The sequence below is a fragment of the Gopherus flavomarginatus genome, chromosome 9 (assembly GCF_025201925.1).
Source record: "Gopherus flavomarginatus isolate rGopFla2 chromosome 9, rGopFla2.mat.asm, whole genome shotgun sequence".
NCBI lineage: Eukaryota > Metazoa > Chordata > Testudines > Testudinidae > Gopherus > Gopherus flavomarginatus.
Window position 1 is genome coordinate 22,694,588 of NC_066625.1, and position 15,234 is coordinate 22,709,821.

At 42.3% G+C, this 15,234-nt stretch overlaps 1 protein-coding gene across 2 annotated transcripts in view; it reads left to right on the plus strand.

Annotated features, from left to right (window-relative positions):
• The first annotated feature begins 2 nt into the window (after positions 1 to 2).
• ZC3H7A (zinc finger CCCH-type containing 7A) overlaps positions 3 to 15,234 on the plus strand; it is a 49,526-nt gene continuing 34,294 nt past the window's right edge. The window contains exons 1-2 of one of the 2 annotated variants that reach the window (XM_050966418.1): positions 165 to 259; positions 15,001 to 15,103. In XM_050966418.1, coding sequence (XP_050822375.1) covers positions 15,036 to 15,103 — 68 coding nt within the window. In that variant the 5' untranslated portion in view covers positions 165 to 259; positions 15,001 to 15,035. Of the gene's footprint in view, positions 260 to 15,000; positions 15,104 to 15,234 lie in introns of both variants that reach the window. The other variant, XM_050966417.1, reaches the window with a different exon arrangement.

Below are 15,234 nucleotides of genomic sequence, written 5' to 3' on the forward strand. Positions count from 1 at the left end.
CCTGTCCTAGGAATTGTGGAGCCGATGTGAAAAGCAGAAATATGCCCACAGCTGCTAATCGGGAGGGGCTGTTGTGCTTGAGGCGGCTGATTGTGGCGCTGGCCTCCCAGCGGCAGAGGGCGCAAATACAAGGGGGCCAGGTTTCCTCAGTGCAGCTGCCGAGGCAGGAGTGGAGACGCTGCTGTTGTTGTCGTGCTGAGAGCTTGCCGCTGCCTCCACCTTCCTCCTCAGCTGCGCCGTCGCCGGACCTAGCGAGCAGGTAGGCGGGGGGCTCGTCGAACGGGGGAGCTGGGGGCTAGATCCCCCACCCAGTGGGGCAGGCGGTCCGTTGCTCCTCACCGCCCCCGGTGGCGGTGGCGGTGCTCTCGGCCCACTTCCCCCGCCACTCCCTCGCTAGGGAGGCTGCTGAGTGTTGCCCCCTCCTCGCAGTGTCGAGGTTGGGTTTATTCCCCCTAGCAGCCGGGTTACCCTGGTGCCTCCCCCCTCCTCAGCTCGTGTTAATCTTGTGCTTGGCTTGGTGAAGACCCTCCTGGGTGGTTCTGCGGGGGGCTCGTGATGGCTCGGTGACGGGGGGAGGTGAGAACACACGACAGGCAATGCTAAGTGCCTGTTGCCCGTTGGGGGTGATCTCTCTGTGGTGTGAACGGAGCGTGTGTGGAACCTCTTCCAACCGCTGACAATCCCCGCTGAGGCTGGAGGGCCCCGGTGAGGGTGGGGAGGGAGGTGCTGGGGGACAGGCCGCCTCAGCCTGTCAACCCTTTCAGCCTAATTGTGACTTGACAGAACTTCAGAAGCACCTATCCACTCAGTCTGGTCAGTTTTAAACAATGATTTACAGTAAGGGCAGTCGCTCCCGAGTATGTCAGCTGTTTTTTGTGGTTTTACAACTGCATTTTTCTATGGCTTTTAAAATGGCAGTTTTCTGCCCCTGTTGTTGTGTGATGAGAGTGAGAGAAGAAAAAATTAATTGGCAAAGGAGGTAAGGTGACTATAAGAAACTCATTATTCAGAGTCTGATTGTACGCAAAGTGGTGTCAAATACACCAAGTAATAATAATGATAAAATGATTTTCAGGTACACCCTAAAGAGTAGTAATGAACCGTCACTAGTGTTACACAGTCTCAGTGTGGTGTGAGTTACCTTTTCCTTTTGTATATGATATTCTTTATTTCCTGTATGTTAGGAATGAATTTGTTTGTTTATAATTGGTATGAATTAATTTCTACAAAGTTAAGAAAAACACCTTAATATATGCAAAATGCTATCACATTCACAAATGAGCAGTCAGGAGAAATACAGATAAATACTTAATCCTTCAGTTACAGTAAATGTTACTTGGAAAGTAATAGGCCAAAAAAGAATACAGAAGTGATTTTAAAGTTGATGGTGTCTCTATAAAGACACATTGTCAGTTGCAGGCATCAGATTTAATTAATTAGTTTGGTGAAACTTCTATTAATATAATTTTTTTTCTTAATACTTTTTCTGTCTAAACAAATATTTTAAGTGTCTTTATTAAAAACGAATCTCAAACACCACCCCTCTAAAACAGTCTGAACTTGGGAGTCTTGGGAGTGAGAAGTAACTTTGCAGTGCTGATATCTTCTGTTCTAAGTTTTCATGGGGTTTTTAAAAATGACAGGGGAAGTGTGACAGCATAAAGGAAAACAAAACATGATTAGTGTCTTGCCTTGTCATAAGTGGAAAGAATCTAAACATGCTGTAACAAAACACTACTGATAAATAACTTTTAAAATGAGTGTATTATTCAGCACTTGACATTTAGCTTATTTTCTGTTTCACTTATTATATTTAGATGTTTCCTCATAAACACAGTTTAATTTAGTTTCAGTTTAACTACAAACTATTGCAAATACAGTAGGGGAGTTGGGATATTGCAGTTAAGAGGAATTTTATTAAACGACTTGTCATGGCACAGGACAGTTCACTAATGGTTTCTTACTACTAACTTAAATAATCTTAAGCTTAATCACTGTGTTTAAAACTAGTAAATAGAGATTGTATTTTAAATAATGCTAAATGATTTTTTTTTTCTGCATGGAATGCAGTTTTGATAGTACTGGGAACAGTGGAGACATCCCTGGGTATATGTGGATGAGATCTCAACCTGGAGTAACTAGGACAGTGTTCCATATGCTTCCCTCTTCACCTCCCATTTGCCGTCAGTGCTTGTGGGGGGTTGGTTCTCTTCCACTCCCCCCGCCCCCCCCCCCCCCCGTGCTGCCAGATGTGGGAAGGGTATCGTGTACTGAATCAGGGCAGTGGGCCTGGCCATCACTGATGCTGCTGTTGGTGATGGGGCCTGGTAACGAGACCAAGTGATTGGCTTCTGCCTACAGCAACTGGATAGGGAGAGAGGTTGCTACTCTCTGCTGCCTAGGTGAGTAGACATTTTGGGCTCCCAGTTTCAGCCCCACTCTGAATTGAGTTGCTTGATCTCTTTTGATGCCAGGGGCTAGGTTGATGACCAGTTCTGGGATCTAGATGGGGCTTTTTCTGATATTGCAAAACTGGCAAACTGCCAGCTGGAGATCTGGTTTGGGGGATTTAAATTACAACTGCCACAACTTTGGAAAGTTCCAATGTAATTGGTGGGTTAGAAAGTGCCCACTTGAGGCCCCATTAACTCAGTGATTCTGGACACAGCAATGCACTGTGAAGGGATCTGCCTCTATATCTTTTGCAGCTTGTGGCACCATTCATTTTATCACTTCTACCTCTGGCAGAGCATAGAGGAGGATAGTGGGTTGGGGCTCAGGCTTAAAATCAGGGTCCCATTGGTGGCCTGAGGATGTGGAGGGCCATAGCCTTGACACCCACTTTAAGGTTTATGACACCCAGGCCATTGGTGCCAGTGGAGAATGGCACTTGAACAATCCTGCCATGTAGTTTACAGTTTTCCCCGAAATCTGGAAAATCACATACTATTCATTATGATAAGCGTATGTTCTGAGTTTTTCAGCTTTCTAATGTCAGCTGTTTTCACTGTAGTGGTGCATGGAGGAGAGAGAGAGAGAATTGTTTTCACAAAGGGGGAAGGTTAGTGTGTGTAACTGATGTGATTGGTTGGAATTTTGTCAAAAATAAGACACCCCCCCCAAAATATAAACCCCCATAGTTCTTGGGGCAGACACCAACCTAGAAGATGAACATTTAAGAATTATAATCACACTTTGTACTTGCTTATAATTTTCTTAACCTTGCAGAAGCAGTCGCTAGAGCTCTAATAATCTGAATGAAAACTATGTGGCTTTTTAACAATTTTGTTATTCTTCATCATTGAAACTGAAGTACAGAGCAGTCAATTTGAAAATATCTACAAAATTGTTTCCTAAAATCCACTCCAAAAGGAAGACTTTTTAAGTAATGTTTTTATCTTACAAGGTCATGATGTGAAGTTATTTTAATAAATAAATTATCCTTGCTAGCTACTGCGCATGTAATGCATAGGGCGTGCCATATTATATGAAGTCTTTTTTACAGTTCTTCACTCATCTATGTCAAGAGAGAGAGATCCCACAGTGCTCTGCAAAGCTAAACATAGCTTTTGGCATTAGCAAATATAAAACCTGTCAAAGGCAAGATACATTTGTTCTGTGTCCTAGTACAGGTACCTTCGCAGTATCCAAAACAGAAATAAGGAGAAGTACAGAACAGGAAGTTAAGGAACTGATACAAACTGGTGGGTAGGATCTTAGGTGACATAAAATGCTTTATAACTTGTAAGCAATTGTGCTATGAATATAAGTGGTTGGTGGAATAATTCAAAGCACCCCCACTGTGGAAAAGCACTGCAAGAAACGCTTCTGAGAAGGATTGGTATCTTATTAACTCTTTCCTTTCTGTATTGTACTGCTTTTTTGGGGCTATGTTTGGTTGGTTGATTTCTTAAGCCTTCTTAATAACAAACCTTATATGTAGTCAACTGGCTACACTTTTAGACAATATTTTGCAGCGTTCTGTTGGGGTCTTTGACAGTTTTATCCTGTTCAAACAATCAAAAATTGAGAGGAAGTTAATAAAGCTAGTCTTATTGTTAGCAACTGTTTTCTTTTAATTGAGGTTTTCATTAGCTTGACTTAAAATGACTTTTTTAATACTACAGTCTGAGGTTGCATACATATGTCTTACAGTTTGTGATATGCTAATTCTTGAAACTGGTCAGACCAGCTGAATTGTGGGTATTGCGCCTAAATACAGTTTTTTGCAACTCTAGTATCTAACATTTCCATTTTATAATTAATGTTTCTGGCTAACAACAGTTTTCTTGCTTCAAAGAGTCTTTGTGCTAACCTAATTTGTGACCTTGGGCAAGTCACTTCACTTCTGTATCAAAGTTTCAGTTTCCCCATTTTGCAAAGGGGAGTAATGATACTTACCTTCCTTTGTAAAGTGCTCCAGGATCTCTGGAAGAGAAGTGCTATATAGAAAATGTGTGGTGCTGGTTATTGGTTTTGAGTTTTAGCAGTTGATCAAAGTGATCTACTTTCACTGACATCCGTAATATGGATATCAAAGGTGGCTGCATATTTGGTGATAATGCAGTTCTGTACATTTCATGTGGATGGAGTGTACCTTATTCTCATGAAGAATTTCTTTCCTAGATCTTCATGACAGTTTTGTTGTTGTTGAGTCCAAATCTCTTGTACCTAAAGAAAAATCTCTGGTACATTCTGGATGTTAGAGCAGACCTTTAAAATGTTCACTGAGTGCATTGAATATTGCAGAAAATAGAAGAGACTCCTGTCTTGTCCAATGGTGGAGGGAAAGAAAGTGTCCAAGCCTTTTACATCAGGGTGAGTCAAATGGGCTATTGAGGTTAAAAAGTGTACTTGCAAAATTTAGTGAGGAAAACAACCACAAAAATTTGGTCACAGCTTGGAATATTTAGTAAAAAAAAATCTGATAGTACAGCTCAGGAAGGAGAGGTTGATGCTGCAAACCTCACATACTACGCTGCCTTCCATTAATGACTTTTAGGCACAAGTTGGCCTCCCTCCAGAAGGGCATTCTACGAGCAAACACAATGGGCATTGCCTAGGTTTTTCATCAGTGGTATAAGGTCTTTTTCTGTAAAACAGGATGAATTCTTGTCCTTCATGGCAAAGATGACCATCTGTTCAAAACAGTTTTGATAGTCAAGATTTAGTAGTTGAGGAGTAATTTTTTTTATTTTTTTGCTCACTTTCACAGCAGTAGTTCAGGAATTTTATTCCCTAGTCAGGCAGGGCTTTGGAGCTGTGCTCCAGCTCCAGGCAAAAACCTGCAGCTCCACTGCTCTGGAACTGCTCCATGCTCCAGCTCCGGGCTCCGCTCCAAAGCCCTGTAGTCAGGTTCCAAGTGGATCTTAAAGTAGTGGTGCTCCAACCTGCAACCTTTACATTTCATCTATTCTTCTTCATTGGATTGCAAGCTTTGGAGAATATTATGGAATATGAAGGCAATGGTTTTTAACCATCTGTGGTTATAAGGTCTTTTCAAACTAACTGTTCACTGGTTCTATGGAAGAGCAACACTGTCCATCACAGCTTTTTGGAAATCTGCTCTCTGGAGACAGCTTTGTGATGTAGTCCTTAGATAGGGAGATGGAAAAGTTCTGATCTTTGTCAGAAATGGTATGTGGACTAGCAAAAGTTGGGGGTACCTCTGTTGTCCTCCTCTAGGCCACTTGTATCAATGAACATCTGACCGTGCAAGTCAGACTCAAGGTAACTTGGCTGAATCTCATGGTAATAGTGGATATGAGATTTTGTGCCAGTCTTGAAGATGTCATCTGAGCAAGTATTCAAGTCACCTGGTACAGTCAATGTTGGGGATTTAATTATTTATTACAGTAACCCCTCGCTTAACACTAGTTATGTTCCTGAAAAATGCTACTTTAAGTGAAATGAAGTTAAGCAAATCCAATTTTCCCGTAAGAATTAATGTAAAGAGGGGTGGTTAGGTTTCAGGGAACAAACACACACACACTATACATTTTAAACAAACAATTTAATACTGTGCACAGCAATGATGATTGTGAAGCTTGGTTGAGGTGGTGGAGTCAGAGGGTGGAAGAGAGTGGGATATTTGCCAGGGAATACCTCCCTGCTAAATGATGAACTAGCACTCGACTGAGCCCTCAAGGGCTAACACGTTGCTAATGTAGCCTCACACTCTACAAGGCCGCACAAATGAGGGGGGAGGGGGGCGGGGAGACAACATGGCAGAGAGACAGGCACACACGCCGTGTATGAGAGAGACGCGCATTGCCTCTTTAAGTATGCTGACCCCTCTCTAAGTACACTGCCTTTTTAAGTAGATCAGCAAGTTCCCTTGTCCTGATCCCTGTAGTGTCCCCCCCTGCTCTGTGGAGAAGGGGTGCAGGATTAGGGGGGCCACCCTGACATTAGTACCCCTCTTCTTCCCCCCCCCACAGCAAGCAGGAGGCTCCGGGGAGCAGCTCCAAGGCAGATGGTAGGAGCAACACACGGCAGTGTGGGGAGGGACAGCTGAAAAGCCTGGCAATTAATATTCTGCTGGGTGGTTTCTGCACAGGGAACTTAAGGGAGCTGATAGGGGGGCTGCTGGTCCACCATGGTTCCAAGCCCCCAGCAGCTAGCTCCAACGGGCTGCTCTTTCTGCAAGCAGAGGATAAAGCAGGTGGCTGCCAAACAACATTATAAGGGAGCATTGTGCAACTCTAAACGAGCATGTTCTCTAATTCAGTGGTCCCCAACCGTTTTGTCTGGCTGGCACCAGACAAAGGACTGTGGTGGCTGTCAAGCATCTGCCACATTTCTGCAGCATTTCAGCATTTCGGCGGCGACGCCTCTCGATGACATTGCTTGCAGAAATTCGGCGGCATTTCGGCGGGTGCTCGACCCCCGGCCAAGATGCAGGCGCATATAGATGCTCCCACGGGCACCATGGCGCCTGCAGGCACCACATTGGGGACCCTTGCTCTAATTGATCAGCAACAAAACAGTGTTAACCAGGATGACTTTAAGTGGGGAGTTGCTGTACTTATTTGTATTATGGTAGGCAGACAGGGGCCTCAGGTGACTGTCTGTCTAAACATGTCAAAGGAAGTGTTCCTTGCCTCAGAGACCTCACAATCTAGGCTTTTGACAAGATATAGTAGGCAGGTGAAACAGACAAACAGGATTAGGGAGGAAATGAAGTAAGTTTACACACCAGGCAGTAGTCTCAATTCACCACCTGCCTAGTAGTGCCAACTCCAGTGTCCTTTATCATGGATCAATGCATCCAGGTTTGGCTGGGGTTGGGGCAATGTTTATGATGGTGCAAAAAGCTCAAGCCCTAACGCATTTCAACCATGCTTGCTGGTGAAACCCCTTCTGACTGGCTGCCTTCCCCAGTGTCATGCTTCCTGGGGAAGAGCAGCCAATTAGCAGGCAGACAGAGTACTCTCCATCTCCCTTCAGGAGCAGACACCATTCTTATAGGAAAAAGTAGGGTGCAGAAAGAGCCCAACAGCTCAGGGTGGCTTTTTTCCTTCTGCCTGTCCTGTGAGCAAGTGTGGTTCATCAGGTGCTTCCCCACTTTACTCTCCTTCACTGCAACACCAGGTCTTAGAGGGGACAGGATTGGGTGAAGAACTCCAGGTGCTGCCTACCAGCCAGGAAGGAGACCCTGCTGCAGCTCCTCTAGGCCAGGGAGTGGTGAGTGAAGAGCCCTCGAGGTGCAGGAAGAACAGAGATGAGGCTGGGTGGGGCAAGGGATAGAGAATTAATAGGGTAGTGGGTAGACAGAAGGGATGGGCAGATGTGGGGCTGAGAGCTTCTTTAGCGGGTACCAAAATCATAATAATAAATTTGGCAGTAGTGGCAACCTTAATTGTCTCTTAAATACATACTGGGGGTGGATGGATAAAGTCAAGGATTAAAAGATAGACATACCTCAACATATTCTCTGCTTTTAAAAATCTTGGGTTTTTGGGGGGGCCAGTCTCATTTTTTAGGGTTCAAATAATTGATTTTTGATTTTTGGGCTGACCACAGTGCTAATATCTCTGTTCAATAGTGGCTGTGATGCACAACAGCTCTGGCAGTTGTATGGGAGAAGAAAAGCAACCTGGATAATGCTAGGATTTTCATATCAGACTGTTCTGTGGTATACATGCTAGAGAACTCAATGAGTTCATCCGCGGTCAAATAGTAATACTATTGTCACTCCACCTCCCTTCTTCTCTGTAAGATTGTGATGTACTGAGGAGCCTGGTGGCATGAACTATAACAGAATAAAACTGGTCCTATCATTTGCCAAGGTCTTGATATATGCAGAGTTGTATGTACACCACAGAACAAGGGGTGAGGTGGACAAGATCAAGCTGTAAATAATGTTGGTATTGTAAACTGCCGTCGTCATATTAGTTGTCGTGAGCCTGAGTTTTGGGAAGTTACCTCTTTTTGTGGGAAGGTGGTGGCAGGTATGTCCTGCCTGGCTTTGATGTTTCCCTACATGACAGTTTCTTATCTCCTCACACTTACTGTGACTGGAATTTGGAAGTTTAATCCAGGGAGTGGTGAAGATAGAAGGATTTGCATGCTGCCGTTTGGCATGTGTGCTTGGAATTGCTCACCATTATGCCATGTGCTTCTACTATACAATACTTTACAGAGTTTATTTTGTATCTGTCTTGCCTGTATCTTAAAACACTAGAGAAGTGAGTGATAAAGACATAGAAAAGAAATTTAAATATAAAATGGTGGAGAAAATGTTGAAGTATGTTGTCCTAGACTTTTATCATGTATTTCCTATCCTGGAAAAGGATCATTGAAGGTTGCCTTTGTACCCAAATAAATGAATAAACTTTGAGCGGTTTGTGTCAGTGGCATATTCTTAATCTTAGCTATAATTGACTTTCTATGTTATCTTTTTGGTATCAAGAGCCACAATAGGAAATTCTGTACAGTCAGTGGAACAGAGAACTGAGGTCCTTCCACTAACTTTCTGTGTGACTTCAGGGACTTTTCAACTATGTGCCTACATTTTAGGCATGGTTAAAATAGGAATAATTCTTATACCTTACAGTGATGATGTAGCTTTTTAAGATCCTTGGATGAAAGGCATTAGAAAAATGCAAGGTATTAACAGTAAATGCTTTAGGGTTACTTCTAGATTTTAATAAAGTTGCTCATCGGGAAAATCTACCTTTTTGGCTGAAGTGTCTTGTGACCTGGAATTTTCTCATCCTAGAAGTGTGTGTGTTTGAACAAATTATCTTCACCTGTTCCACAGGTTGGGTTTATAGGTTGAGCATGGTAAAGGTCAAAAGTGGGTAAATACCAGATGACTGTTTTTGTTTGTGACTGGTGTCCTTTGGGAACTTCATCGGAGAACAAAATGTTACTCATGGTTGCTTTCTCTTCTTTCTGAGCAGTCAAGAACATTTGTTTAGGGTAGGAATCCATTTCCACAGTCCTCATTCTCTGTAGAATAGTTCTTCAACTGTCAGTGTGTACAGTTAGAGCTTTTTGGATGAAGCTTTGAATTGGCTCTAAATTTTCGTTTGAACTGATTAGTATAGATCCATGCTAGTCTAAGATTATTGGCCCAGCCTGAGAGGCTTGCTCCCATGGGCTCCAAAATGCTGTGTAGACATACCCTTAGGCTCCTAAATTAACTCAAATGCTTTTGAAAATTTTCTTTAAATGTTGCAGTACAGATACCCCAATTACAGGGAAAAAATGCATCCATGCATTAAAGAGGAGTGAGACCAGCTGATAAGGGTATGAGAGAGGCCATACTGGATCAGACCAGTGATCCACCTAGCCCAGTATCCTGTCTTCCAATAGTGCTTTAGCGGGATTGAACAGAATAGGGCAATTATTGCATGATCCATCCCATGTTGTCCAGTCCCAGCAACTGATCTATGGATGCACTTAGCATTTTCCATTGCCACGTTAGACCACTTTTCTAATAGCTGCACACACAATTTATAAACACATCATTATTAAATTCCCAAAATCTATTTATCATAAAATAAACTTTTGGGGAGAAATATATCCTTTTACAACTATGCTGAGTGAAATAAATAACTTTTTATACTATGCATTACAAATATCTTAAGTATTTCACTTTCAACCAACCAGTACAAATTACTTCCTTTCCACATTAACACTTGTTGGACAATGTGTTCTTAACTTATCAGAATCCTCCTTTCTTGGTTGTCTGAATATGATTTTTCCTCAGGGCTATCCTTCCTTTATTAGGAACATTTAATGAAATAAAATGGGAAATTGATAGAAATATAGAATCCCTTAATTTATTACATACAGTTCGTAAACTTTACTTTTTTTAAAACAAAATAAATTCAGCTCTATTTAAAAGATAAAACAAAAACTCTTCTTTTTCCTACAGAAGGAAGCACAGTTTAACTGTAAACTTATATGGTAACTTTCAGCATTGAGCAAGTTCTATTCTAGGAGCAATCTTACTCAAGCATAGTTTGAAGAAATATATCTTGCTGTTAATTCCGTCGTTTCAGAATCGGCATTGCTCTTGCTTTGCAGTTGGAGGGCAGATTAAATTGCATTGGCTATTGGGCCACACTTAGGGCATTTTTATATTGAAACTGGTGTACTGGATTACTTTTTTGTCTCTTTTTTTTATATAAGGAGTGACTTGCATCATTTGTGTATTTTTAAGATTGTCAGGAACACCAAGAGCATTGAATGTAGACACTCCTTTATTGTAATGGTGGGGGGATGAGGAGAAATAACTTGATGATCTGAACAAATGATTGATTAATGGTCCTATAGCCATTAGAGTTTAAACAAGATCATAAGATAAATGAGTTAAATTGAATGATTTTAACTAGGGATATAAATTATTAAATGGTCAAACGGAAAGCATTAGTCCTACCTTTAACCAATTTAAAGGGAGAGGGGCTGGGGCCACTCCAGCCAGGCCAGCCCAGGGCTGGGAATTGAATGATATAATTTTAATAGTTTTAAACAGTTAACTTTTTAAATTATATTTACATCCCTAATTTCAACAATACCTCTTGTTTCCTCCAAGGCTTAATCAGATTAATTTGTATTAAAGCTGTGACACAAAAGACAAATATCTACACTTGAACTCTTTCTGGGTTTGTCAAAGCAAAGCCTAACATTGTAATGGGTTTTAATTAATGTGTGTTGATCACAAAACTGAGAGGCTTACTAATTAGAATCCAATTATCTTTTAATTCTGTTAGCAGTTAGGAGATGAAGATACGAAAACATCTCTCTAAATTGTCTTTATATGGTATCCTTCATATTATAGAGGGTGATCCAACATAATTTTCAGTAATATATGAAACAGTATTACAAGTTTATTTCCCCTGCAGGAAATACAAGAAAAATTATTGGTGCACAATATTTTGTGAGCATCTGTTGGTAGTTTAGTAGTAGTGCAATGAATTTGTTTTTTGAGAATAGGGTTGAGCATTTGACTGGTCCAAAAATCTCCTGTAAATGTAAACAAACTTGTTTGTCTTAAGTATCAGAGGGGTAGCCGTGTTAGTCTGGATCTGTAAAAGCAGCAAAGAGTCCTGTGGCACCATATAGACTAACGGACTTATTGGAGCATGAGGTTTCATGGATGAATACCCACTGCGTCAGATGCATGTAGTGGAAATTTCCAGGGGCAGGAGTGAATGGGTGTGTGTGTGTGTGTGTGTGTGTGTGTGTGTGTGTGAATGTATATATGTGTGTGTGTATATAATATGCAAGCAAGAAGCAGGCTAGAGATAACGAGGTTAGTTCAATCAGGGAGGATGAGGCCCTTTTCTAGCAGTTGAGGTGTGAAAACCAAGGGAGGAGAAACTGCTTTTGTAGTTGGCTAGCCATTCACAATCTTTGTTTAATCCTGAGCTGATGGTGTCAAATTTGCAGATGAACTGGAGCTCAGCAGTTTCTCTTTGAAGTCTGATCCTGAAGTTTTTTTTGCTGCAGGATGGTTACCTTTAAATCTGCTATTGTGTGTCCAGGGAGGTTGAAGTGTTCTACAGGTTTTTGTATATTGCCATTCCTAATATCTGATTTGTGTCCATTTATCCTTTTTCCGTAGGGACTGTCCAGTTTGTCCGATGTACATAGCAGAGGGGCATTGCTGGCATATGATGGTGTATATTACATTGGTGGACGTGCAGGTGAATGAACCTGTGATGGTGTGGCTGATCTGGTTAGGTCTTGTGATAGTGTCACTGGTGTGGATATGTGGGCAGAGTTGGCATCGAGGTTTGTTCCATGGATTGATTCCTGAGCTAGAGTTACTATGGTGCAGGGTGCAGTTACTGATGAGAATATGCTTCAGATTGGCAGGTTGCCTGTGGGCGAGGACTGGCCTCCCACCCAAGGCCTGTGTAAATGAGGGATCGTTGTCCAGGATGGGTTGTAGATCCCTGATGATGCGTTGGAGGGGTTTTAGCTGGGGACTGTATGTGATGGCCAGTGGAGTTCTGTTGGTTTCTTTCTTGGGTTTGTCTTGCAGTAGGAGGCTTCTGGGTACATGTCTGGCTCTATTGATCTGTTTCCTTATTTCCTCATGCGGGTATTGTAGTTCTGAGAATGCTTGGTGAAGATTTTGTAGGTGTTTGGTCTCTGTCTGAGGGGTTGGAGCAGATGTGGTTGTACCTCAGTGCTTGGCTATAGACCAGGGATCGGCAGCCTTTCAGAAGTGGTGTGCTGAGTCTTCATTTATTCACTCTAATTTAAGGTTTTGCGTGCCAATAATACATTTTAACCTTTTTAGAAGGTCTTTTTCTAAAAGTCTATAATACATAACTAAACTATTGTTGTATGCAAAGTAAATAAGAGTTTTAAAATGTTTAAGAAGCTTCATTTAAAACTAAATTAAAATGCAGAGCCCCCGGACTGGTGGCCAGGACTCGGGCTGTGTGAGTGCCACTGAAAATTAGCTCACGTGCCGTCTTCAGCACCCGTGCCATAGGTTGCCTACCCCTGCTGTAGACAATGAATTGTGTGGTGTGCCTGGTATGGAAGCTGGAGGCATGAAGGTAGGCATAGCGGTCGATAGGTTTTTGGTATAGGGTGGTGTTAACATGACCATCACTTATTTGTACCGTGGTGTCTAGGAAGTGGACCTCCTGTGTAGATTGGTCCAGGCTGAGGTTGATGGTGGGGTGGAAGCTGTTGAAATCATGGTGGAATTTTTCCAGAGTCTCCTTCCCATGGGTCCAGATGGTGAAGATGTCATCAATGTAGCATGGATAGAGAAGGGGCGTGAGTGGACAAGAGCTGAGAAAGCGTTATTCCAGATCAACCATAAAAATGTTGGCATATTGTGGGGCCATGCAGGTGCCCATAGCGGTGCCACTGATCTGGAAGTATATATTTGTCATCAAATTTGAAATAGTTTTGTGTGTAAGGATAAAGGCACAGAGCTCAGCAACCGGTTGTGCTGTTCATCATCAGGGATACTCTTCCTGACAGCTTGTATTCCATCTAATCTGTGTATGGGATGTTTGTGTAGAGCTCCTCTACGTCCCTGGTGGCTAGGATGGTGTTTTCTGGTATTTTTGTCTTAGCAATTGGCTGAACAAGAAGTAGGACTAAGTGGACTTGTAGGCTCTCGAGTTTTACATTGTTTTGTTTTTGAATGCAGTTATGTAAGAAAAAATCCCTAAGTTGCACTATCATGATAGAGATTACAGTACACTGTATGAGGGGAATTGAAAAATACTGTTTTGTTTCTCATTTTTACAGTGCAAATATTTCATAAAAATGTGAGCACAGTACACTTTGTATTTTATGTAGATATATTTGAAAATATGGAAAGACATCCAAAAAATATTTAATAAATGTCAGTTCTATTTTTAGCAGTGCGATTTAATCACAATTAACTTTTTTTAATTGATTTTAATTTTTTTTTTTTTTAGTTATTTGCCCCAGATCCCTAAATGGCCTCCTCAAGGATTGAACTCACAACCCTGGGTTTAGCAGGCCAATGCTCAAACCACTGAGCTGTCCCTTCCCCCTCAGAGCCCAGCAGAGGATGCCCCCCTCCCCCCAGCCCAGACACCTTCCCTCAGAGCTCAGCTGTAGGTTCTCCCCAGCCCCTATACTTGCACTCCCTCCTCCCCTAGAGCCCAGAGGGAGTAAAAGCCTGATGCTGGGTACTAGGCTTGTGTGGAGTTTCCTGCACACCGTCTCCTTCCTTCAGAGCATGCCAGGAACTGCAGCTGCTAGGAGTCCTCCATCTCCTTCTCCTCCTCCCATCCCCCTTCCCACCCCGGTGTCTTCTACTCACAAGCTAGGCTCTTCTGGGTCCAGTAGACCCTAGTGGTGGCCAGCATCTCTGTAACCCATTTCTGTGGGAGAAAAAGGAAATCCTGCACTCACAACATTACTGTCTGTGCAAATTCTGCATCACTGCACATGCGGAATTCCCGCAGGAGTACTTGATGCAATCAAAGAAGTAGCCATAACCTGTGTTAGGGCATTCTTGCTGGAATATTTGACCAAGGTTGAATAAGTGTTCGACTGATGGCTTGCCAAGCTTGTTTGAGACTGTAACATGGTCCTTCTCCATCTAGAGTGGACAAATCCATAAATAGCCAGAGCACTTACCACTATTTGGTAGTGGTTAGCCTGGCTATTTTTGCAGAGGCACTGACAGACTTATAAGTGAAGTGTATCTAGTCCTTTATGAGTGGAGGAATAACATTCTCAGCAAGTGAAAGAAATAGAGCTTGGCAGGGAAGTGCTCTTTGAAACTGTTGCATGCAACACAGGAGGTGCGGGGGAAAGAGAATGTTGGGTTGGACACTCGGCTTATGCCCATCCCTGCTTATGGTAGGAACTTAATTTTAATGCATTGTCTAGAAAAAATGTCTTCTCATTCCTACTTCAGTGCAGTATCAGCATTGTTATTGAACCTCGCCCTGGTGTGAGATTTGACCCTTCTGGTCTAGAGGCAAATATGCTAGTGAGTGGGGCCATGTTAAAAGCCTCTGTTTGTTCTTTCAGAAACTGCAGAATTAAAAGTGGATGTGGAGGGTAACATGTCCAGTGTACCTGAAGTCAGAAGTATCAGACAGCAGGACATCAAGAAAGGATTGCAATTTATACAGTAAGATCTTATGACAGATGTTCTTATGGGGTTTTTTTGTGTGTGTGCATGCAATCCTACTTAAAATGTGGTTAGTCCTTCAATTTATACTGTCTTTAAAGAGTGAGATATGGGTGAGTATTTGGCCAATT